The 26384-nt window shown below is 32.1% G+C and overlaps 2 protein-coding genes across 2 annotated transcripts; one reads left to right on the forward strand and one right to left on the reverse strand.

The window, feature by feature from the left end:
- Positions 1–3130: 3130 nt before the first annotated feature.
- Positions 3131–6861, reverse strand: LOC142553527 (pheophorbide a oxygenase, chloroplastic-like). The gene is made up of 7 exons (XM_075663854.1): positions 6177–6861; positions 5762–5997; positions 5464–5590; positions 4617–4753; positions 3864–4023; positions 3502–3783; positions 3131–3410 (listed from the first exon to the last, which is right to left on the reverse strand). Exons 1-7 carry the CDS (start codon positions 6603–6605, stop codon positions 3156–3158), a joined length of 1626 nt encoding a protein of 541 aa, XP_075519969.1. The 5' UTR covers positions 6606–6861; the 3' UTR covers positions 3131–3155.
- Positions 6862–23485: 16624 nt separating this feature from the next.
- On the forward strand, positions 23486–24284 carry LOC142554498 (uncharacterized protein At1g08160-like). The gene has a single exon (XM_075665167.1). The coding sequence runs from the start codon at positions 23588–23590 to the stop codon at positions 24197–24199; it is 612 nt and encodes a 203-aa protein (XP_075521282.1). The 5' UTR covers positions 23486–23587; the 3' UTR covers positions 24200–24284.
- The last annotated feature ends 2100 nt before the right edge of the window (positions 24285–26384 follow it).

A 26384-nucleotide genomic window follows, 5' to 3' on the forward strand; every position in this document is an offset into this window, starting at 1 on the left:
AAATATTTAATATGATAGTTATAATAACTAATAACTAAATACATAAAAACAACACAAAATTCAAAATAATAAATGAAATTAAATGAAACGATATAATAAATATAGATAATTAAATATAATTTATATCTTCAATTGACGTCAAATTCAAATTTTAAATCCTTCCATTGATTTTCATTAACATACCCTTCCGAACTTTCTTGGCTTTTTTTCTAAAAGTTCCCCCTTTTTCCCCAACTTATTCACAGCCTCCTTCATTCAATATACCTAAAAATGAAAACAAAAACTGTAGAGAAACGCAACTTCAAATACAGGAAACGATCAAAGATAACTTAAAGAACCCATTACATGACACGAAAGCATTAACATACCTTCCGAACTTTCTTGGCTTTTTTCTGAGCCACGACCTTTAAAACTGGCGCCCCGTCGGAGACTCTCGTTGTATCGGCATTCACAGTCTTTGTCAAGGTTGAATTTTGCAGCCATGAAGATGAAACCCGCGAAAAACTGGTGGACAGAAAACACGCTTTCTACAATTCAGTGCGCAGTTGGCTCTACTATCATCATCTTATCTGACACCGCAGTCTGGTTTCTGTCGAGAATTTGGACCAAAATAGATTGGTCCAGTGCAGAACGTGTAAGCCCCCACAAGAGAAGATCCGAAAAAAGAAGACTGCAGACTTCTAGATTCCAGTGTGATTAGCGATTGTCTCCGCTTCTCATTTTTTTCTTCTTTTAAATGTGAATTGTATTTGTTCTTCATTTATTGTTGTTAAATATTAATGACATGTGGCATTGTGCATTAAATTATCTTTTACGTAGTGTTGACATCTATTACAAGTAAATGAATTGATCGAAAATCAACCGACTCATTAAACGAAGAAGTCGCATTTTTATACAGTAGGGGAAGGGGTTTATTCTAGTGTGTGTACGTGTGTTTTTGTATCTAATAGTATCTAATACGCCTCCTCAAGATGGAGAGTGAATATTATGGACACCCATCGTGGAGAGTAACAAATGAAAACGAGCTGGAAGTAGAGGCTTTGTGAACAAATTGGCCAATTGGTTGCTGGAGGAAACATGCAGAAGTTTGAGGCTACCAACTCGGAGCTTTTCACGAACAAGATGACAATCCAGTTCAATATAGTTTCGTACGCTCATGAAAGACCGGATTGGATACAATGTGAATGGCAGCTTGGCTGTCACAAAACAAGGTAGTTGGTTTGCTGATGCAAATTCCCAAGTCTTGTAGAAGGGAAATAATCCAGATTGCTTCACACGTTACATTTGCCATGGAACGGTACTCTGCTTCAGCAGAGGAGCGGGAAACAACATGCTGTTTCTTAGCCTTCCAGAAAACCGTCGAAGAACCAAGAAAAACACAATAGCCACTAGTAGAACGGCAAGTATCCAAGCATGCTGCCCAATCCGCGTCACAGAATAGGTTTAATCGGATTTCAGAATTTGAGCTATAGAGCAAACCTTGTCCGAGAGTTCCTTTCAAATATTGAAGAACTGAATAAGCTGCTTGCAAATGGGTGGTCCGTGGACTAGACATAAATTGACTCAACTTGGTGACTGAGAAGGACAAATCAGGACGAGTGATTGTGAGATATAACAGCCGTCCAACCAATCTTCGATACACCAAAGGATCAGGGAGAAGATCTCCAGCCTCCTGACTTAATTTCAAGGTAGGATCCATGGGTGTAGAGCGTGGTTTGCACCCGAGATAACCAGCCTCAGACAGTAACTGAAGGGTATAATGTCGTTGACACATGGAAATACCTTGCGGAGATCTAGCAATTTCAATACCTAGAAATATTTCAAGGTACCCAAATCCTTGAGTGCAAAATGATTGTGCAACAAACACCTGAGATCTTCAGCCTCTTTAGGTTCATTGGTAGCCACCACAATGCCATCAACATAAACTAACAATGCAAGAAAAACATTGCCACGCGTCCGAATAAACAGCGAATGATCAGCCTGTGATTGAGCAAAACCAAGAGTTGATAGAGTGGAGGAAAATTTAGAGAACCACTGCCTGGACGCCTGCTTGAGTCCATACAGAGACTTATGCAGCTTGCAGACAACATTAGATGGTAAAGACGCCCCCTGCTTTGTATAACCAAGAGGCAAAGACATGTAAACCTCTTCATCTAAATCACCGTGTAAAAAGGCATTATTTACATCAAGTTGCAGCAATGTCCAATTGTGTATAGCACTGAGAGCTAACAAGACTTTAACAGAGACCATTTAAGCAACCGGTGAGAATGTTTCAAGGTAATCCAACCCTTCTTGTTGTGTATAACCTTTGGCTACCAAACGTGCTTTGTATCGATGTAAAGTGCCATTAGCTAAAAACTTGGCTTTGTAAACCCATCGACAACCAACTGGTGTTTTCCCTGGTGGTAAAGAGACCACAATTACTAGTGCTCTGATACCATATTACAAGTAAATGGATTGATCGAAAATCAACTTACTCATTAAATGAAGAAGTCGCGTTTTTATACAGTAAGGGAAGGGGTTTATTCTAGTGTGTGTACGTGTGGTGTGTACGTGTGGTGTGTACGTGTGTTTTTGTATCTAATAGTATCTAATAACATCCATTTTCATTATATTTTCATACATATATACAAGTTACAACGTTGATGTCCGAATTTATTAAATCACACCATTTCAAATGCAGTCAATGTGAAGTTTAAAGGTACATGAATTTGTAGTTAATTATTTCAAATCTATAATAGTATCTCTAATTAGATAAATTCATTTATCGTTTGATTTGAAATTCTTCACTGCTTAGCTTTTGAATCAAATGTAATGCATTTCAAGTATGTCAATTTCAAATCCAAATTTTGAATCCTTCCAAGGATTTTCATCATAACGCACGGAGAAAATTTAATAAAACCAGATTACGAATATTAAAGCACACCAACACATCTATTCTGATAGTGTCACCATTAGCTGACTATACAACAAGAAGCACACCATTACTTCAAGGCAAAGTCAGACAGTTGTTTGGTCGGGATCTTCCAAGTGCTTAGATTTTGCGAAGTTTTCTTTCATGGGGTTTGTGATTCGGGTGGTTTTTGTTCATCAGATGCAAATAATTGTTCCTAAAACCTCATTTACTAGATTATAGTGAACTTTTTTTTTAATAATCAATCAATGTCAGCATGTACATAATCAACAAACACAAAGTTCTTTTGCAGTTCATTTACAGCATAGGCCAAACCAGCACTCAAAATCGAAACAGCCCCCAAAACAATCCTAAACTGCATGTCTGGAGGAATCCCTGCCGTTGCAGCGCAAACAACAGCAGTACCGATCAAGAATTTCTGCAATGTCTGGAAACTAGAATGAGCACTTCTACACGAAGAGCACTTCTGAGTGTGCTGCTCAAATCTATCCAACATCTGCATAACACAGAATCAACAATATTTTTGATGTCTCATGGAGTGAGGATTCAAATGTTTCCATTCTTTATAGATTGAAGAAGTCCAATACCTGGCGTTTGGACAATGTAATAGAAGGTAATGTCTGTTGATCATTGGCAGCACCAAACCACTCCGGCTGGCTGTTGCCATGTCGCCGAAGCCAATTCCTGAATGCCAAAACAAAACGATCCGCTTGTGTAGGGGTAAAGGTTAGCTTTGTGTACTCTTTGTTGACATCTCCCACGCCATCCTTCGATTTTGAAAGAAAGATCTTCTCTTGACCTTGAAGTACTATCATATCTCCATCGTATACTTTGTTCGATGTCCAATGCTCGTGCCATCGAGGAACCACCTATTGTCAAAAATCAATTGAAGGGTAAAAATAGATTATTTTTAAGATTGTTGCTGGAAAATGAGAGGAGCAGGACTTACCTGCCACCATTTGGGACCTGGCATAGTGAGTTGGAAAAAGTTACGGGCACTGCAAACAATTGAGCGAGTCTTTCCAGGCGCCATTGGAACGTTGAAGGAGCAAATCCATATGACCCATTTTTGGTCCCCTACTACCGGAAGTTTGGTGTCTATCTCGACTCTGGCATCAACAGAACGGTAATATAAGGGAAACCAAACTCATATCCATATCTACATGTAAAATGAATCTATCCTTATAAAGATACTAAATAAAAACGCAGAAGGTCTTGTTTCCACAGCTACTCTACTTACAATAAAAACATGACCGAAAGAGAGAAACACCGTTAGCCATGTAAACCATAAATTGTCAATACTTAAAACGGATGTATTTTACTAGAATTACTTGGTCACCAACAGTTTTACATGACAATGACATTAACAAGCTAGGAAAAAAAAAACCACGAGGTTTTATAGAGGTAAGGACTAGACAGCCGCAGGTAAGGACTAGACAGCTGCAAGCAACTCAAATATCTCAAGAAATTAGACCGTGATCAATTCTGTTATTCATTTGATTCATAACATATAACAGTAAAATAACTCTCAGGGCCAACCATATATATTGGAACAAAACTAGAACATATTGGAGACACTTGAAAATTGTGCGACAATTTTGCAGCTTACGCTGGAATCAAGGATTTGGGGGATAGCCTATCCTACCACAGTATAATTTGCACATATTGTTATTCGAGTACGATATGTCACAGATAAACTTACTTGTTTATATAGTAGCAAGGCGCAACAAACTTGGTGCTAATTCTTGGATTACCCTCATTTGCGCCAGAAAAACCCCACGGTCCAGTTGATTGCATCTTGAATGGTAACGGCTTTGCTCTATCTCTTCTTCCTGTAACCTGTCAATGCATATTTGTTTTAAGTGACTCGTAAAAGGGCTTGTTTTTCAAAAGACATAAGTGGGGGTAAATATAGCTTATTTGAAAATAGAGCCTTGACAGGAGTACAGGACATTCAAACTCATTTCCACACTCGCGGAATCTCAAAATAAATTCTGCAGTAACCGATGTTTAACAGTAGCAAAATATATTTGTAAATCGAACTCTATGGCAGAAAAATCAAATATATGCAGTATTAATTTCAAGACAACACACTTGTTATCCAATCAACATAGCTCACCCAGCATGTTCCTCAACAGACTTGGGTCATGTCTTGAGATTTGGTTATAGATAATCATCTAGCTCCACTAACCAACCATGCAAGGAATCACATCCAAATAATTTCAACATGAACTTTGAATTGCGACACTTGCAATATTTCCACCAGCAAATGATTTAAAAAAACATTTCTTAAAAACTAAATTTATTTCAATATTTCGATTTATCAATCTTTCATCAACTCATTCTTCTACATCTTCAACCATTCATGTGATTTTGTTACTTCTGGTAGCCTGCAAATATATACAGAAAAAAGTTTCTGGATCTTGTAAGATATTTAGAGATAATCTACATTTGAAACACTGAATTAATATCCACACAAGCTGTACCAACAGAACAACAAAATATCATAGTACTAAGATCGAACTCTTTCAATCATATACCAATTTTACCTTATGATGCGCAAAATCGATGTGTGAAGGATCAGACACATTTTCCATCAGAGTATCATAGCCATAATACAGATCACGTTGAATTGTCACCGACGAAAACTCGGGCTTATCAAAATCATCAGGCAACCTAAACAATTCCCCGCAATCAGGAGAACGTCAAATATTCTTTTTCCAACAAAAAATATTGCTTAAAAAACCAAACCAACCGAGGTATCTGGAAACATCGTTCATATAGTCCGTATAATATTTCTCCAAGGTTGCGTATTAAAGAATAAACCAGAAATTTAAAGACTTTTACATTGGAGGCTTCGTGGCTTGAGCTCTTTCCCAGTCATTCTCACTAGGCCAAACAAAGAGAAGGCCTTGAGAAACCATGGTGGGAAACCTGGTAGCACACGCCCTCGGAGACTTAAAGGCACGAGACTCGGGTCCTTCAGGTGCTGCCTGTGGTATCCGAGTACATGAGCCGCACCCGTCAAATGACCATCCGTGGTATGAACACTGCAAGTGCCCGTTCTCATCGATTCTCCCCTCCTGCGATACATTTGGAAACAAATTGAAGATCAAGACAATTAATTATGACCACGAAACAGAAAATTGAGAACATGTTTCGATGGTCAACAAGATTTCTCCACAAAGATTGAATCTTGAGGAAGAAAGGGTTCCAAGAACTTGCAAAACTATCGAAAAAACAAGGATGAAGAAAAATTCACCGATAAGGGTGCAAGCCTGTGGGGGCATTTATCATCCAAAGCAACCCATTGAGCAGCCGATTTATCAAACCAGATAACAAGATCTCGATTCAGGAGCTGAAATGGAGTGGGATTACGAGGGTCAAGATCTTCAACAAGTGAAACTGGATACCAATGATCTCTCCAAGAAAACTTCGACGAAGAGATCTCTTCAAAATCAGCTGTCTCAATAAAAGGTTCTGCGTCTTCAGCGCCATCTTCCGGTATTGTAGCGGGAGCGATTGCCGGAGAAGCTACATGAATCGTAGTTTTCAAAAGTTTGCTTCTTTTTGGTGAAGTGGTTATCTTAGAAATGAATGGCAATGGAACGGGCTGGAGGTGTAGACTACTGCTACCGGCATTCGAAGAGGCACTGAATATGGGCGTAACTGAAGCAAATGAAACCGCCATGTGTTGGGGTAATTCAAGAATCTCTAATCCCACCAACTAATTTTTCTTCACAGCACACAACTGTATCATATTGCGTGAGTTTAAATTCTCAAAGCAGTTTCATGTAATGATTTCGAAACACGCCTGCCTCTTTCTTCTTTTGTAAAATGATTGTGTGTAATGGGAACGGAGGTTAGCTTTGCGTACAAGACTGGAATTAGATGTTCTTGGAATTATGTCTTAATGCTGCACCAAAAATCCAGGCTGCTGGGGCTTAAACGGGACAGTTAATTGGACGAAAGTGTGACACAATGAGATATTTTTCATATGTTCACGTGTTGTGTGGAGTAGAGTTATCCACGAAGTTACAGTTTTAATTTCAAAGTTGGACATATTATGGAAGTGCATGAGCTGGAAGTTTCTATATTAAGAATTTCAACTTTGCATTTTTTTTTAAAAAAAAATGGACAGCTACAAACATTAATTAAAAAAAAAAAGACATATGAATTGCTTATTTATGAAAGTCATGAGTTGGTAAACTTTTGAAACGAGCCATTCCTCTCAAATAATTTGGGCAAAAATTTGTGTAAGACGATTTTATGGTTGTATTTTGTTAGATGAATATCTTATTTGGTTCATCCATGAAAAAATATTATTTTTTATGCTAAGAATATTATTTTTTATTGTGAATATCAGTAGGATTGACCCGTCTCCCAGATAAAAATTCGTGAGACCGTCTCGTAAGAGACATACTCAATAATTAGATGCTTTAAATCCAAAAGTTGGCTTATGATAGCACTGAAAATAGAATTGGACAATTTTAAAATTTATTTATGGCACAAGTTTTGCATTGGTCTAAGGCCATCCACAATAAGAAGGATATTTTCTTCAAATATTTGTGGACTCATTAATCCACATCATCAATCAAATATTTCTCTACTCAAATATATCATATTTTACAATCAAATATCACATCAACCAAATATTTATGAGTCACAATGTCACTTTAATTAATATTTTATTTTTATTTAAATAAAATCATTTCACTACTTTAATTATTTTTATCTATTATTTATCAAAATCCAACGTTCTTAATTGATCTGAGAAAAAAACGTTATACAGATTCCATTCAATCATCTATTTATATTTCACATAATAATTAAATATAATTAAATAAATATTAAAAAAAAGTGAAAAAAAAATAAAAAGAAGCTCGACCCAAGCTGAATTCACCACCCAAGCTCTTCATTCAAAGAGTGTGAAGAGCTTGGAGCTCTTCACTAAAAAAGTGAAGAGTTTGACTCTTGAGTTTGGGTCGAGCTCGACCAAAAATAAAAAAAAAAACTCGATAAAAAAAAGCTCGACCCACCTCGACACAAAAAACAAGCGCGTCTCAATCACGCTGGCTTGAAGAAATTAAAAAAAATTGCAATACTTGGTTACAAATTTGTAACCGGGTATTGTTGTGTCATACAAATCAATGGTATGCAATTGTGAATATTTAGATGGAGATTATATTTGGATGACATTGCTTGAATTATATCCACCACTGTGAATGCCCTAATTGTATCCTTTTTTTAAAAAAAATTCTCAAATAACTAGAGGAAACTCGCACTCCAAACTCCACAGAGAAAATAAACCAGTGAATAAAAATTAAAAATCTGAAAAAAACAGCGTAAAATGAATACACATGTAATAACTTTTTTTAACCCTTTCAAAAAAATGTCAAAATTATCTGACTTAGAACATCTTTACCCTTACACCAAAGCTGAGAATCATTCTCCAACCAAAATAGCGCAGCTCCATTTCCTTGCACCAAATTTGGCGTAGAGCTCCTCGTTATTTTTTTAAAAATTATTTTTCTTTTATTTATTATAAATATTTGTATTAAAAATTATAAATATTATTTAAATAATAGTATAATATTTATTATATTATTTTAATAATTAGATATTTAATCATAAAAATTAAAAAATTTAATTAAAAAGATTTTTAAATAATTTTATAATTAAATATCAAACACACGAATTTATTGAATAATATTTAAACATTCAAACGCACAATTAAAATAAAAATATTAATTCGAATTCTGATAATTTAAATGCAAATATAGTAAAATATAAACAAACTAAATCATTAATAATTTGAAAAATCGGATCCGGATCCAGATCCAGATCCTCCAAAATCACCAAAATATTTTCCAAATGCGCTGCCATCATGTTGACGGTGTTTTCATCTCTTTTTTACATAATTCTAGCTCGTTCGTTTTGAACAATTTGATGCATTTCTGGATCACCAATTGTGTTTAGATCTATGTACAAAACTTTATTCTCCTCCTGAATTTTAGCCAATGCTATTTGTTGTTGACGAATTTCTAATCTTTTTTGATCATTTTGCAAGGCTAACAGCTTAATATCATAATTTTGTTGCACATCGATAGATTCTTTTTGTAATACATTGATAAGCTCGCGATGTCATTCATTCATCGTATAAATTAATTCCGAAACATTTTCTTCTCTTTTTTTTTCTTTAATTTAGGATTTTTTCACTCCAAGAGGTCGTTGAGATGAAGTTCCACCTGCATTCTCATTACTGCTTAAATTAATTGAAAATGAATTTAATTCGGGGAACCTGATATTGGAGATTCTGATTCTTGAATATCCGACTGTGATGAATCCAAATTTGTGACATGTTGTTTGGATACTGGCATCGGTGCAATGTCATTGGCCAAAATTTCTCCATATCTTTCATTATAGGTCAAACATGATCAAACTTGAATCCTTTAGTGAAATTTTTATCTTACATCATTAAATCTTTTGACATGTTCAACTGCACATAAATATCTAACTCGTATAAAAAATAGACTTAGAGTATTCATGTAAATATAATAATAAATACTTACAATATCTTTTTCAGATGCGCCACTCGGCTTCAGCTTTTCAGTTATAATAACACATCCACATAATTTTCTAACAGCGTAGAGGATAACTTGCATGCGACATTGCAATGCTCGGATATTGCGTACTTGCATGTTATTCAATTTGCCGGCATTGAAAGCTTCTTTAATACAACTCCAAAATCGATCTTTGGATTGGTTTATTCCGATGATAGGATATCGCGAAACGTCAAGATAAACATTACACATGATTTTATCTTCTTCAATAGCGTAATTATTTGTTCGGAAAGTGGAGTCCATTGAATTTCTTTGAAAATGAGATTATTTGGTTGTAGATGTAATATTTATGATTTAATCAACCAACAAGAAGTTTATTTATAGTGAAAAGATGATCTACCAGTCAAAAGCGCATCTACAAGTGTAAATGCATCTACCAAACTCATCTACCAATCAAAAATGAATCTATCAAAATCATACACATCTACCAAACTCATATACTAGTAAAAAACGTATCTATCAATCCAAACTCATCTACCAATCAAAAACACATCTACCAGTCCAAAATGCATCTACCAAAATCACACACATTTACCAAACTCATATACTAGTCAAAAACATATCCACCAGTCCAAATTCATCCACAAGTCAAAAATACATCTATTAAACTCATCTACCAGTCCAAAATGTATCTATCAAACTCATCTACCAAAATCACACTCATCTACCAATCAAAGACATATCTATATAATGTAACTAAATTATCATAATTACTTAAAAAATTTACCTTCTTTCTAAGTTAAAAATGAATTCGTATTATCTATTTGATGCAAACTCATCTAGCTCGTCTTCATTGTCAGACAATGAAGACGATATTCAATTTTTTGAAAACTTCGAAAATAGAAGAAGAGCAATTCTGTCAACTATAGCTCGATAACAAGATTTAGTTGCTGGCTACATAATCCAACAAGAACAAAAATTCACACACGAAGCGTCAATTTCAGGTCACATAGTCATCCGACGTGAACGTGAAATTGCTGATCATAAGTTGTTTAATGACTATTTTGCTGAGAATCCAATCTATAATGAAGCAATGTTCTGACGAAGATTTCGAATGTCTCGAAAACTTTTCATTCGGATAGTAGATGTCGTAAAGAATCACAATGATTATTTCATACAAAGAAGTGATAGTTAGGGACGGCTCGGGCTATCGAATAATCAAAAAGCAACTGCTTCAGTGAGAATGTGAGCATATGGCTTACCTGCGTATGCTACCGATGAATACATCCAAATAAGAGAATCTAATGCAATTCAGTGTATGCAATGCTTTTGTCGAGCTATAGTGGAAGTTTTTGCGTAGGAGTACTTGAGATAACCTACTGCCAAATGATGTTGTTAGACTTCTCTATATTGGAAAACATCGAGGTTTTCCTGGAATGTTGGGAAGTCTCGACTGTATGCATTGGATGTAGAAAAATTGTCCCACGGCTTGGGCGGGACAATATGCAGGTCATAGTGCTTCTCCAACAATCATTTTAGAAGCGATAAGCTGATTACAATATTTGGATATGTCATGCATATTTTGGTATGCGTGGAACCAATAATGATATAAATATTTTAGAGTCTTCCAGTCTATTTTTCAATCTTGCACAAGAAATTGCTTCTCTTGCTCATTATACTATTGGAACAAAAGAAAATTACATTGGATATTATTTAGCTGATTGTATTTATCCAAAATGGTCAACTATTGTGCAAACTATTCATAATCCACGTGGTCCAAAGAAGCAGTATTTGCGATGAAACAAGAGTCATAAAGGAAAGATGTGGAGCGTGCATTTGACGTTTTCAATCACGGTTTACGATTGTGGCATCTACAGCACGTGGTTGGAAGAAAAATCATTTGAATGATATAATGAAAGTATGTACTATAATACAATATGATAATCAAAGATGAACGTGATCTTAGTGCACCAATTCAATATGTTAAGGTAAGCACCGACTCCAATGGTAGAAACTGTTGTCAATGAGCATATCAGATTTCGAGAATTTCTCGCTCGATATAAAAAATAAAAGACAAGACGCTCACTATGTATTACGAAATGCTTTAATTGATAATTTATGAGATGAATTATGGTTGTTCAAATATTTGAAATTGTATTTGTAATATGTTATTTAATTTAATATCATCTATTAATTTTATTTCACCAATTTTGATAATTTCTATTTCAATTCGTATAATATAGATTTAAATAATATATTTAAACTAATTAAATTAATTATTTTAGTAATATTATCGTAATTATTAATAATATAATATTAATTATATCAAATATAAAATATATTTATAATTATATCACTGAATTTAAAAATAGACATTTAATAACTAATAAGAAAAAATTTAAATAATCAAATAAAAAAGATTATTTCGAGAATATTCTTTTTAAAGATGAATATTGTATTTAGTGCAAAAATTATATTATTTTAAAATAGAGTTTTAGATTGGAGATGATCTTATAAACTGAAGGTGGCAAACATCAGTTATGGTTCTCAATGAAAAGCTCAGCAGCATTCCCCGATTCCAAAATCAACGCCGGCCACCACCTTCAGGTATGAAGCAATGTTTGTGTAAAAAAATAAAATCAGTTATATTATATAAAAGTAATTCAAATCTTTTTTTTTCAAAGTAAAATTTTATTCTTGCAAACTCAAGTATTGTAATTTATTGAAAATTAAGTAGATACAATAGTATTTTATTGTAAAACTTAATTGTTAATTATACACCAAATTAGTAAAATAATAAAAATATAAAATATGAAGTAATATATCAAAAATTTTGGTTTTGACACTATTACATTAAAGTAAGAAAATGATAAACTTATACACATTGTTATAAAAAAATAAATTTAATTTAAATTTTAAAATGAATATATTTGTATAAATATATATGTATAAATAACTAATGAAACTTCATAAATATGAATACGACACACTAATAGATAGACACACTAATAGATACATTAACTTATTTTTATTATATTATTTTGTAGATTTTTGAGAAATCGTTAATTATTGAAATTTTTATATTTTTTTATTTTTTAGAACTTGAAAATATATTAATTTAATCTTAAATTTACGGTAATTTTACACTTTTTTTATTTATTATTTAAATAATATTGAAAATGAGAAACAATTTTTTGGCGTTTAGGCGTATCCAAATCTCGCTTAATTTTGAGAAGGTTGAAATTTGATCTATACGCTTTGTGCTTTTTAAAACCTTTCTTATACATGCTTAAGTGGCAAAACAATTGAATGCTTATTTTTTTAAACCATTTTTCTCATAAGTCATTAATGCAATTTTAATTTAATAATTACAAGTTGACAAAAATAAAATTTAATTTTATATTAATAAATATTTAAATTAATATAATGTAAATAAATTAACCAAAATGGTATTTAAGTAAAACAATTCAAAAGGATAATTAATTGGCCACCAAAAAAATAATGAGAGATGAGACTAAAGCAATCTGAAAGATTGGAGATGATTTTCACATTACTTTCAAACGTCAGGGATGTATCTGAATTTTACCCAAATTCTCTTCTCAACTCATAACTAATACATTCAAAAAATTCTCTAAACTATTCAACACACACAGAAAATTTAATGAATAGGTCTTTTGTGATACAGTCTCACGAATCTTTATCTGTGAGACGAGTCAACTATACCAATATTTACAATAAAAAGTAATACTCTTAGCATAAAAAGTAATACTTTTTCATGGATGACCCAAATAAGAGATCCGTCTCACAAAATACGACCCGTGAGACCGTCTCACACAAGTTGTTGCCAAATTTAATATACACAAACCATAAAACGAGCCGGACAAAACCTTGTTAATACAAGATCAAAAATTTAGTGGTCGCAAGAGACTATGTCCCGTCAAATGCCATCATGGGGTGGGTCTCTTCTGCAAATTTAAATAGACACAAGGAGCATGCAAAATATTTTAAATTTCTGGAAGACCCCATTAAAAGCCAACCAGTTCTTGGCCAAGGTTTTGAAACCTAAATTTATTTTTCCACATTGATTCTGCTTCATGGGCAGCAGGAAGCACAAGATCTTGGACATTGAGGTGTGCAAGAACATTCTCAATGCAAAAGAAGAGTGATTGACAGTACGACAAGGCCGATAGAATTCACAAAGTTGGTATATTTTAGGTATTATTTTGGTGGATGTGCTCCACCTTGCCCTGGCGACCAAGACTTGTTGCAACCAAAAGAAGCTCTGCTACTTCCGCACCAAATATTTGAATGATTCCGGTAGACACCGCGACCGAGCTGTTGAAAGTAAGGAAAATGGATTAAAATTAAGTTCTAATTATAAAAGAAGCCATTGATTGACCAATGAAATCAGTGTGTATTGATCCTGCATAAATCTATCTTTAGCACAAGTACTCACTTTGTGGTCAAAATGGCACAATACATGCCACATAAATCTTGATTATTGACCACCCTCCTGGAGGAGCAGCCATACATTTAACCCATTCAGATTCAGAGAAACGACATACAAAAACAAGGCATATGAAATGTGAAGCACATATGACATCTTATCCATAAACCATGTTCGGGATGAGATCAAGACGGCTATTGCCGGAAACTGTAATTGGATCAAAACATTCTCGCAACATTTTTATTGTTAAAGATAAAGGTCTTTTGAGCTTGAGACTAATATATCTGATGTAAATGTCATGTTTCATTGGCAAGGATTTGAAGATGTTCATTCATACAGATAAGGGATCATTTGATGATGCACTGAACAACACTCCTTCGGACGGTCCAAGTGTTTATCATTTATCTAGTGGAATAGTTCACAATTATGGGTGCAAGCCATTAGTCCTCAGACCCGGGACAACGTAGAGGCTCTACATACTAGCATATAGTTTGATCTGTTTACCGACTCTTCTGAGGGTCACTAGGTGGTGAGGTTGGGTGTAGTTTCGAAATACGTAGGTGTAAATGCATTGTAGTCGGGGATTCATCATTTGCCTAAGAGTGAAGATATCCTATGTGATCTGATGAATTAATAGTGCAAGAAGAACATGTGCTTGAGGGAAATGTGTTTTCCTAGTTGCACATACCATGTCACCATTATTACTCAAAGATATGTCACATCTTTATCGAATTCAAATGCATGCAACTCTCGATATATCAGTGGTTGCAGATTAGATCGGGATATATGAGTTGAATGGACAGTATTATACGCTAACCATAACCTAAAATTCTTGCAGAAACTATCAACGATACATAGGGATCATGGGAACGAGACACTCTTACCATGATCTGATGGGTACAATCAGACTTGAGTTCAGACATTCTTGATCAAGAGGTTGATGAAAAGAATGTGGCTAATTAGGGTAAATCCGAATAAGAATAAATGTTATTATGAATCACAAGAAGTTATGAACTCACGACTAGCTGTATCAATGAACAGTTAAGGGTCACACCAGTTTCGGATTTTGCATTCCCATTGAGATAGTCAAGTTCAAGGAGATGAATTTGACGACTGTAGTTTGATGGAGATCAAACAGATTGCTTATAAAGGTGTTTATAAGTTGATTCCATTTATTGAAAGTTAAGGAAGTTAGCTTAACTGTTAATTAATTAAAGATAGCGGAACTGTCTGTTTTGATGAAAAAAAATTCACAAAACTGGCAGCTGCCAAAAATGGATCAGTGAAAATTTTGATCTTAGAAATTTTCAATTTTCATTATATGAACAAGATTTGTACCCTTAATACATTATCACTGTCTGGTCGCCGATCAGAATTATAACGAGTTTACAATTATTAATTTAGTAAATTTAGAATCTAATGACTAAATAATAATGTTAGTAATTTTGACTGCTATACGTGCATGATTCTCATAAAAAATTTTAGAATGATCTATAATTGATTGAAAATTAATTATTAAATTAAATAATAGTTATTTAATTTTACATATATGTCTATATATGATTGTGTATATGTATGTATAGATGTTTTGCTATATATATATATATATATATATATATATATATATATATATGTAGATATAAATATGTGTGTATCATACATTATCAAGAGTTGACTTTGTATAATTGCATTATATATTAAACATAAGAATTTTAATTAATGAAAATAATAAATCCTGATGGGAGTAGATTATGAATACTAATAGGATAAAGACTCGTGGTGTTATAAAAAATCAAGCTCTATAAATATTTCATTGAGGATCATCTGAAACAAGACTGTTTTGTACATAAATATTGACCACCGAAATTTTCTCCTTCCTCTCTCCTCAAAAAGTTTTCGGCCGCCCTCTTCTTCCACCGTCCGCCTCGTCACCGCAAAATTTCTGAAATTGCAGCGATCTAGTCTCAACGCAAATTCATATAAGATTTCTAATGCAACCTACACGAAAAATCAAGTCTCTAATCATGAACCAAGTTAGACGATCAAACGAGGGAGCTCTGTTCCAAGAGATTTACAAGAAGTGTTCTATCAACTTAAAAACCGGAATAATCAGAGCCTAGCATTAAATTCGCAAAGATAAACAATTCTAAACAACTTATGAATATTTTAATCTATATAACACCCAAGGAACGCTTCAAAATAAATCAAAGACAATCTAAAAAGAATGCGAAGGGTTCCCGATGATATAATTAAAATAATATTATGAGCATATATATTCTTATTAGAGATACTCATTAGAAGTCGCATGTTGTTTCGACGACATTCCTTGTAAATGTGATTACACCCAAAGTTTAAAAGCTAAATTCCCGTGTGGGTAGAGTTTCCAACTCTTGAAGACTGAAAATTATATTGAATGAGCAAAGTTTTTCAGTCCAAAATCCTTTTATATGCATGCATAACTAAATTACAAACCAGTATTACAAGGAAATACCCATGCGATGTGAATTGGGAAAAAAAAAATTAAAAATTGAATTTTTGGTTTGGTATGTTTTAAAATTTCGATCTATTATATGTTAACTTTCAATTTTAATTTTTCGCAATTTCAATAAAAAAAACAATAAATATATAAGCGTCGTATCATATTCATGTCCAGTGAGAAATACTATATATGTACCAAATTGACTAAGGTTAAGAGGAACAAAGAGTCGCTGAGAAAGTGCTAATATAATTAAAATTTTCTTTAAGTAACAATTTTTTAAAAAAAATAATTTTGCATAGCGAACTTTAATTTTTTTTGAAGAAATTTAAAATCATACCTATTCAAATCCGACAAACCTAGACAATAAAGTGATGGATGCAACATTATATATAATAAATTGGTTAGAGTTTAGAGAAACCAGAGTCCCCAAGAAAATCGTCAGAGTAGATCTCTTGTGAGACGGTCTCACGAATCTTTATCTGTGAGACGAGCCAACCCTACCGATATTCATAATAAAAAGTAATACTCTTAGCATAAAAAATTATATTTTTTATGGATGACTCAAATAAGAAATCTGTATCACAAAATATGACATGTGAGACCGTCTCACACGAATTTTTGTCAAACCTTCGATATTAATTAATTTTATTTTAAGTGCGAGATATGTTTAATTTGAGTTAATTTTGTAGAGACATTTTTATTTTCATGCGATGTACGTGCTCTGATACACACACATATTTATATATATAATTTTGTAAAGCAATTTTTATTCTCATGCGATGCACGTGCACTGAGACACATATATATAATAAAGAAAATAGTTTATGGATTATAATTGACATATATAATTGATCCATTCATTTGTTCAATAAGTGAAATAATTAACAGAATTTTATCAAATAGATCATCAATAGAAGAATAATATAATATCATTTGGTATGAAAAAAGATTAATAGCTTAAATTAATTGTTGACTTCATTAAGATTATGTGTACATGTTCAGGCTTATTACCTTCGCAATTAATTTACAGTAAATAAAAAAATGGAACAAATTCTTGTGAAAACATTAGAATTCTTTTAATTTTTATTTTTTTGGGTACCAACCTGACCCATGTTTAATTTATTTATTTTATAGACTTGAATTTATTAAGGTTTTTTCTGGTCAACAAAATTAATAACTTATTTTTCTCGTTTGGTTTTTTAAATGATTACATATTAAGGTTTTTATAAATAAATGAAATAATTAATGTATTATTTATTTCATATTTTCCCAAAATGATTTCCCAGATCTTATTTCCATTTCCATACAAGTTTTGAATAACCATTTTGGGTAAAATCAATATGTTGCGTAAATTATGCGTAAGTGAGAGTAATACGTTGTTGACGTTGTACTGCTTGATCTGGTTAACTAGGTGGACCGTAAAAAGTGACGTCAGATCTTAAGAAATAATATTATATCTACATGGAATATGACAGTCGGTATGCAAAATGTAAAACTAATCTCTAAGAAATATGATACATCACCATCAGATAAACACCCACATCCTCGGACTCATGGACATGATAACCCTACTCATTAGAAGTCAAATAGGTTAACTCTGCAAAGTTACAAGTATAAAAAAATAAAGTTGTGCCGAGAAATAAAGTTGCGCATTTAGAGGGAAGTGTTTGATCTTAATACAATTGTTTATATACTTTCTTTGTTCAGTTTGATTTCCACAAAAATATTACTGAATTCTACAAGAATATAAATTATACAATGTACATGTATATCAATTTTTCTTAGTCATAAATACTGAATGAAATAGATTTCAATTCAATCCAACATATAATTAATTTATCTGTAACATTTATTTATCCGTAACAAATGGATCAATGCACATTATCTGGTATGTATGAACTCATAAACATGATAAATTTTTTTAGGTCTATTATGAGACAGTCTCACATGTTTTTATCCGTGAGACGGGTCAACAATGCTCATATTTACAATAATAATTAATATTTTTAACATAAAAAGTAATATTTTCTCATGATTGACCTAAATAGGAGATTTGTCTAACAAAATTGATTCTTGAGACCGTCTTACGAAAATATTTTGATAAATTTATACCTGAAAACGTAGATCTTCTAGTGGTGATAAGAATCGTACCGGAGGAAACAAAACTCAAACAAGATGTGGAACGAAGACAAAATTCAAAGTAAATCTATATCTTGCTTTTTTTTTCCAGGGTTTAACTGTATCATCTTTCTCAAAATTGTTAGGTTTCATTTACTAATCTATACAAAAATTCAACTTTTTTTAATAATTGTTCGCGTCGATGAAAAATTAGCCCTCGGCTTATTGGATATCCATCATTCATCACTTTAAAATGAGAACTAATTAGAGGAGAAAGAACAGATACAACGTTAGGGATGGTGAAAAAGCATTTAATAAAGATATATTATTATTAATTGCTGCCAACGTTTCTGGTTCAGCCTCTGTAATTTATTTTTCTGCCAATATTTTTTATCTATAACATATAGAGTATAGTTGTCAGCCTTCGATCTAATTAAATTTCAAGAAAATGTACGATAAAAGAAATGGAAGTACAAGCTCAAAGCATGAAGCTAAAACATAGACAGCAATCAATACAAATTTTCCAATATTCAGGAGCAAAGTGCATCCGCAGGGTCGTCAATCTTCTGCTTAATTATTCTATTCAGAAACATAACATTAAAAACGAGATGAATACTGCATAACTAATAATGGGTACCGATGATCATCTGAAGTTTGCAGTTGGCTAGCTAAGCTATTCTCTGTGAACCTTGAAAGTATGCCAAAGGATTCATTGAAGTTGCCCTGTTGAAGAAACAATAAATATCCTTTATTTCTTTCCTGAATTTCGTTGTCTTTTTCGAATTTTGACCGATTCGTGTAAATCCACCACCACCACCACCACCACCACCACCACCACAATCATCCCTGGAAGGTGGTTGATGGTGGTGGTGGTGGTGTTTTAAGTATTTTTTGAGAGGGATGCAGCGGAGGGCTGAGGGTTGATTATTTATAAGTTGATGGCCGGAGAATATTATCAGTAGATTCAAGGATATTGAATTTATAATATGGTAGCTAAGATTTGTCCTCGATCCCATAGATTTGTAAAAGAAGGCATAATTCCAAGGGATATGCGGGAGACCAGATCCACCATTGATCCCAAGTCACAACACCTTTATTCCTTTTCTTTTCACTACACCTTTTAAATGTTTGCAAATGCGTGGCATTTTGAATAGTTTAAATTTAAACATAGGAAAATTTGTAATTTTGATGTCTTATTTTATTTCTTTACGATTTTAGTCTTACGTATAGTTAACTTTCAATCTTATAAGTCATCTACAATTGTTTATTTTGCAATTTTAGTCATTTACTCCAATGTTTTGTTAATGTGATACCAATGTAATGTGAATGGTAACGTCTGAATAATGTTGACTTAACGTCGCATCAATAGTACTCTAAGAAAAAAGTGTTAGAATTGCCAAATATTAAAAGATAGGGAAAAAAATACACACAATCCAAATTGCAATTTTCCCTTTATATATATATATAACATATCACCTTTTAGTCCATTTTTGTTATATCATCTTCGCAGATGACTGCATCCAAATTGAAGTATTATTCTATCGTAGCATCATGAGTCTCACATGCAAGTATGTACTTTTTTAAAAAATATATGTACTCCTCACTAATGTTGAAAAATTTACGAGGAGAATAGATTTGGCCATATCATGTAAAAAAAAATAGGACAAAAGAGTTCCGACATCCATGTGAAACTAAAAGGGCACAAGAAATTTGGGAGAGTCATATCTGACCTAATTTTTTGTGGTGAAAAAAGTACTATTGCACTTGTCCTCTAACACACCTTTCAGTATCAGTTTACTTCACATGTTTATGCTATCACTTTACTAATTAAGTATTTATTTCTAGTGTGGTTTAGCTTAAATAATATATAGATCTAGGTGATTAAGGCCATGTAGATATTTTGTAAGGCCATGTAGATCCTGCCTCGTGGCCGCCAGATTTCTGAAATTGCAGCGATCTAGTCTCAACGTAAATTTGTATAAGATTTCTAGTGCAGTCTACACGAAAAATCCAGTCTCTATTCAGACAGTCTTAAAATATTTACGTGGAACCATAAATTACTGAAATGGTACCAGAAAACGTTGTTATGTTTGTAATGACGTCACCACTTAGACCAAAAAAAATAAAATAAAAAATTAAAAGTAAATGCACCAATATCAAAATTTTACAAGTTAATTGACTAATTGTCGATGGTTTTACCTATAATTTATTTTCCATGCGGTGGGTCGAGTTCAACCTGATCTTAGGGTATCATCCCAAGTGTACACCAACAATTCGTATTTATTCTTACATATATCAAGTCTATGATTTTTTTTTTGGATCTCACAAATGAATAAAAATCATAGGAAGCAACCTCGAAATAATACTCAAGTCTAACAGCTTTTTACGACAGCGGCCGTGACATCTGGCACGTAATTTATCATGCCCATAGGCCAAACTTTCTTCGACATTTTCTAGTTGTACATGGGTGAAAATAGTTCCACTTAAATGAGGATACCAATATCTTGTTGTTAAATTGACTTATTTATCTTAGATGAGTGAATTTATTACTAATAAAAATAATACAAACAATGTTTTAAAATAATGTCTTATTTTGTTTATCTTTTGTTTATCAAAATTTTAAATAATAAATAAATATTTTTCAAAAATAAAAACTTTTGTCATTTATTAGATAAATAAATTTTTGTTAAAAATTTTAATTATATTTTAAGACATGTTAAAAATATTTATAATAATAATAATTTACGGACAATCAATATATCAAAATTCACGACACTATTTTAAAAAGTGGAAAGCATAATATTATATAAAAAATTATATTTTATTTAATATGATATAGAGTAGTGAAAATTAAATATATAAAAGTAACAAAAATAAAATGATATTATCAATACAGACACTTAAATGTAGTTTATATTTTGAAACGACATCAAATTTGTATTTTTTTGCAAAAATTCATATTTAATTATTGAATACGGTAAATAAATATATAAATATTAATAAATAATTTTTTATAGTATATTATGTTTGACGAAAACTTTTTAAACATGACAAAAATTATATATATATATAATTAAGTTTGAGATATTTAGAATAACTAACTTTTGGTATAATGATCTATTTTAATAATTATATATATTAATAAATTGTTAAAATTTTAATGTAAGTTACATGTAACTCTCACTATTTTTTATAAATATATTTTGATTCCATTTAAAAATAAATCAAATGAATTATAAAAATATTATACAAGCACGCAACACGCACATCAATAAACTAGTATTACATTAAGTCTCAACATCCTTTTACATATCACTGACACGTACCGCACCCAACTAATTGTCAATAACATATGATAAATTGCGTCAAAAACAACGCATAATTATTCTTAGAAAATACATATAATTAAACTGCAAATATTATAATATTTACCATCTATATTTCATAAGGATATCCAAAGCACACCCAAATCCCATCCCCCCCCCCCCCGACCCCACCTCTGAAAATACATATCCCCCTCAATCCCCATCAGTACTATTCTTTTTATAAGAAATATATAAAGAAAAAAAAATAGGAAAATGATGTTTTGTCGACTAATTTGTCCATTTTTCGATTTTAATTAATTTACTTACTTTTAATTTCAGAATGTTGTAGTTCAATTGTTGATTGGAGTCGCAAGTATTTTTGGTTTCATTTTAGCATTCCAATAAAATAAGACTAAAATAAAAAAAAAAAATTATTGCCCAAATTTTTTTAAAAAATTTCATAAAACCAAAATTGTTACTTTCCATAATAAATATAAACACAAAACTGGATAGTAATTTATTTTATATGCGCGATCACTATGCTTATGATCTCGAACCCACCATTAAACTTTACAGGTTTAGAGTAAAACAACCTCCAAATATTGGTCTCTTAGTCGTGACTCGTTTGTTTTCTAAAACACCCCATCTTTATGTAATATTAGTGTGTAAATAAATGTTTTAAATGTTCGATTTTTTGTATATTTAATATATCTTTCAACAATATTCAAGATCTCTCCGTGCAAGAACAATTTTTCTTCTCTCTTTTTTTAGCTAATTGCATGAACAACTGTCAAACATAGAAGTCGGGTTTATTTAAAATGACCTTAAATAACTCCATATATGTCATTTGTGGCAGGAACTATATTTTCTACTTATTCCATAATTTTTTTTGTTTGCAGTTTAGTTTTCCGCATATAAAAAACTGGTAATAATTTTTCATGAGGGAAAATAATTTTTTTGGTTCATTAATATGTTCATCTTACATTAACTTTTAATTTTCGGCTATTTTGGTTCTATTGCTAACATGACATCTCGACAAATCATCATTTTAAAGTCACATCATCATTTTCTGACGTCGGACCAAAATAATCGAAAATTAAAAGTTATTTTCAAATTTTAAAATAGAATAAGCTAGTATACCAAAAAATATTTTCCTAATAGAGTAGGTCTCTTATGAGACGGTCTCACGAATCTTTATATGTGACACGAGTCAACCCTACCGATATTCACAATAAAAAGTAGTACTATTAGCATAAAAAGTAATATTTTTTCATGAATGACCCAAATAAGATATCTGTCTCACAAAATACGATCCGTGAGATCTTTAATAAGATATAATAATTGAAAATATACTAAAAAGTTCTACGTGAGTCGTCGTAAGCAATTCAAATATATATAGTATATCGCAAACGTAACAATTTCTTTCAAATGGGAATACCTTGAGCCGTAAGCAATGAAGAACATCATCAACTCATTAATTGAGAATTAGATTCCTAAACTTCCACAGCAAAGAAATCTTCAAACTCTGCAAGAAAAGAATATTCACATGCGAAACCCAGCTCCCTTTTTCCCTTCCAAGACTCGTAGATCTCTTGAGTTTCGTACAAGAAATCTTAAAGTGATAAATAAATATTGCCACTACAAACAGGATAGAATAACATATAGCTGTATAATTCCCATTTCACTTGTATAAAACAATATCCCTATCCTTAAACATCGACACAATTATATCACACTAATACATCAAACCCCTTGGCACCCATGGCACCACCACAGCAGCCGCAGCCGCAGCCGCAGCCGGTGGGGCGACCACAACATTCTTGGCTAATGCGATGCATCGCTCTTACCGCTCTAGGCTTGATCATTTTAACTATTCTAGCTGTCATCATCATCTGGGTATCTGTCCAGCCAAGAAGATTGAAATATTCGATGGAGCACGGCTCCATCAGTGCCTACAACCTGACAAACGACGTCCTAAACGCAAACTTCCACTTCGTGCTCCGAGCGAACAATCCTAACAAAAGGGTCTCGTTGTATTACGACAGGATCGACGTTTCGGTGTTGTACGAGGATCAGATTCTGTCGGTCGGTGGTTTTGCTCCGTTTTATCAACCAAGGAGAAATGTGACGCATTTGGACTTGCATTTGGCAGCTAAGAATGAGAAGGTTTACGGGGCCGTGGCCCGGGATTTGAAAGTGGATCGGGCCTCTGGTGATGTGGACTTGGATGTGAAAATCAGGGCTAAAATCAGATTGAAGGTTGGGGTTTTCAAGATTCATCGCAAGCTTAAGGTTCTTTGTGAATCCTTGAGGGTTCCGTTTACCAGTTCCAAGGGGTTTCAGAGGGTTCAGTGTGACGTGGATGTGGATTAATTCTCCAATATATGTTATTATCTTATAAATTATTGTTCTGGAGTGTTATTTATTTTATTTGGGAAGTGATAATTTTTGTGTGTTTCTTCATAAATTTATTTATTCAGTTCGGGTTAATTTGTAATTGGAAAGTATATTTAAACTCCGGTTAATTTTCTTTGAATCCCCACGTTCAAACTTAAATTTGCATAGAGTCTCTGTCAGAAATATTATGTGTTTGCACTCTTTGATCCACGACAAAATGTGTTTGCACTCTTCGAATTTATATGTCTTTTCTCGGATGAAAATCGACATAAAAAATAAAAAAATATGATATTAATATATGATATATGAGTACCAACTGTTTCAGATTTAACGCTAATATATTTTTTTAGTACCCAAATACACGTATCAAATGTTAACGAAAACAGTCCTGCTATGCCAAATATCCACTAATTATATGTGCGCGTTACAATACTTAATCTATGTTATAAAAGACTCCAGATTCGATAAATTGAGGGAGAAACCAGTAAGAGAGACGATACTTTATATTTAGAAAAAGTAAATATAAAATTTCAGAAAAATATATAAATATATACATATATATAATATATATGTGTTGTACATGCACTCATCATGCACAATTATTTGAGTACTGATGAGATAATACTTACATATTAGATATGATAGTACATCAAACATGTAAGTGTCACTTCAATATCGATGACCACATAAGTGTGCAACACATCAAAATTATAAATATATATATTCAAATGTAACCGATGTAGCATTAATGTATCAATCTCCTTAATTTTTTTTGTCATAAATGCATATAGTTTAGGAGAAATGAAAGATATGATTTGATCATCTCTTCTTTTACAGCATGCATCGTGCATAATTCCCTAAAATCAGTTTATAAATTTTATTTTATCTAAAATATGAAAATATTTCTTTCAATTTTTCTGAAAGTTAAAATTGCTTTCAAGTAAACAAAAATTCCAAATCAACTCATAAGAATGGACGTTATTGTGTCGGCAACTCCTTTTCAATTTCCCAAAATTCTTTTGGTCTTATCATATGGCTTTTACGCACGATTCATGCCTGCTAATATATATATATATATATATATATATATATATATATATATAAATCTCATTTATGTTCAGTCCTATCTTTACTATTTCATATATCACACTTTATTGCGACTTTAAACACGATTCATGTTTGCCAAAAAATGGGGAGCTACTTACAAGTTACAAGAGATGAAGACTTTAAATAATAATCACACATTTGAATAAAGGCGAAAGCTTGAGGACATAATCTGACTAATAATATTGTCGTGTTGTGCTTTCCTCTCTTCAGATTGCATGTTCCCTCAGTTTGTATATTTATGCATGGAATTTAATGATTAATCTCTTTCTATACATCTATTATATATATATTCTTCTCATGAAACTTTCGTTATTGAATTAATCATATATATACATATATATATATATATATATATATATATATATATATATATATATTCCTCAAATGATATAAGTCTAGTTTGTATAAGAATTTACAATATATTAGAGCGTCTTTTTAACGATGTTTTACTTCGATCCTATTTAGGATTTTTCGATCAATGTTATATATTTAAACTATGATGCATGGCCAGCACTGCAGACTTGCAGTGAGCAAGCAGGGGAATGGAACTATTGAAGAACAGACATATAGTTTACATACGTTTTTATTAAATAAATACTTTCGAAAATTTTATACTTAATTTTTTCCCCCTGTAAGATAGAATAAGCAATCCTCACTAGGTTTATTAAATTTTGTGCTTAAAATTATGAGAGCTTGATCATTTTTGGGTCCGACTATATATTATTTTTGTAAAATTTAAAGAAAATACATCGTCATCATCATGAAAATCAGAAGAAAAACTTATACTAAGATAGTGTTTGCAACCTCTAAAAAATGATTATTCAGCTTTTAATTGTAAATTTTATACATGAAAGCCGAAAAACACTTATTTTTAGATGTTACAAACATTCTCTGTAACTTTTTTTAAAAATTACAAACGTTGTTTCAGTTTCTCTCATGTTTTGTGTTAGCTCAAAAATACATATAAATTATGTCTGATGCATTTGCTATCACCCGAGTCAAAAGGCCAGTGTCATTATCCTCTTTAACTTGAGCATATAAACTGGATGGATTT

Source organism: Primulina tabacum, chromosome 8, assembly GCF_025594145.1.
Source record: "Primulina tabacum isolate GXHZ01 chromosome 8, ASM2559414v2, whole genome shotgun sequence".
NCBI lineage: Eukaryota > Viridiplantae > Streptophyta > Magnoliopsida > Lamiales > Gesneriaceae > Primulina > Primulina tabacum.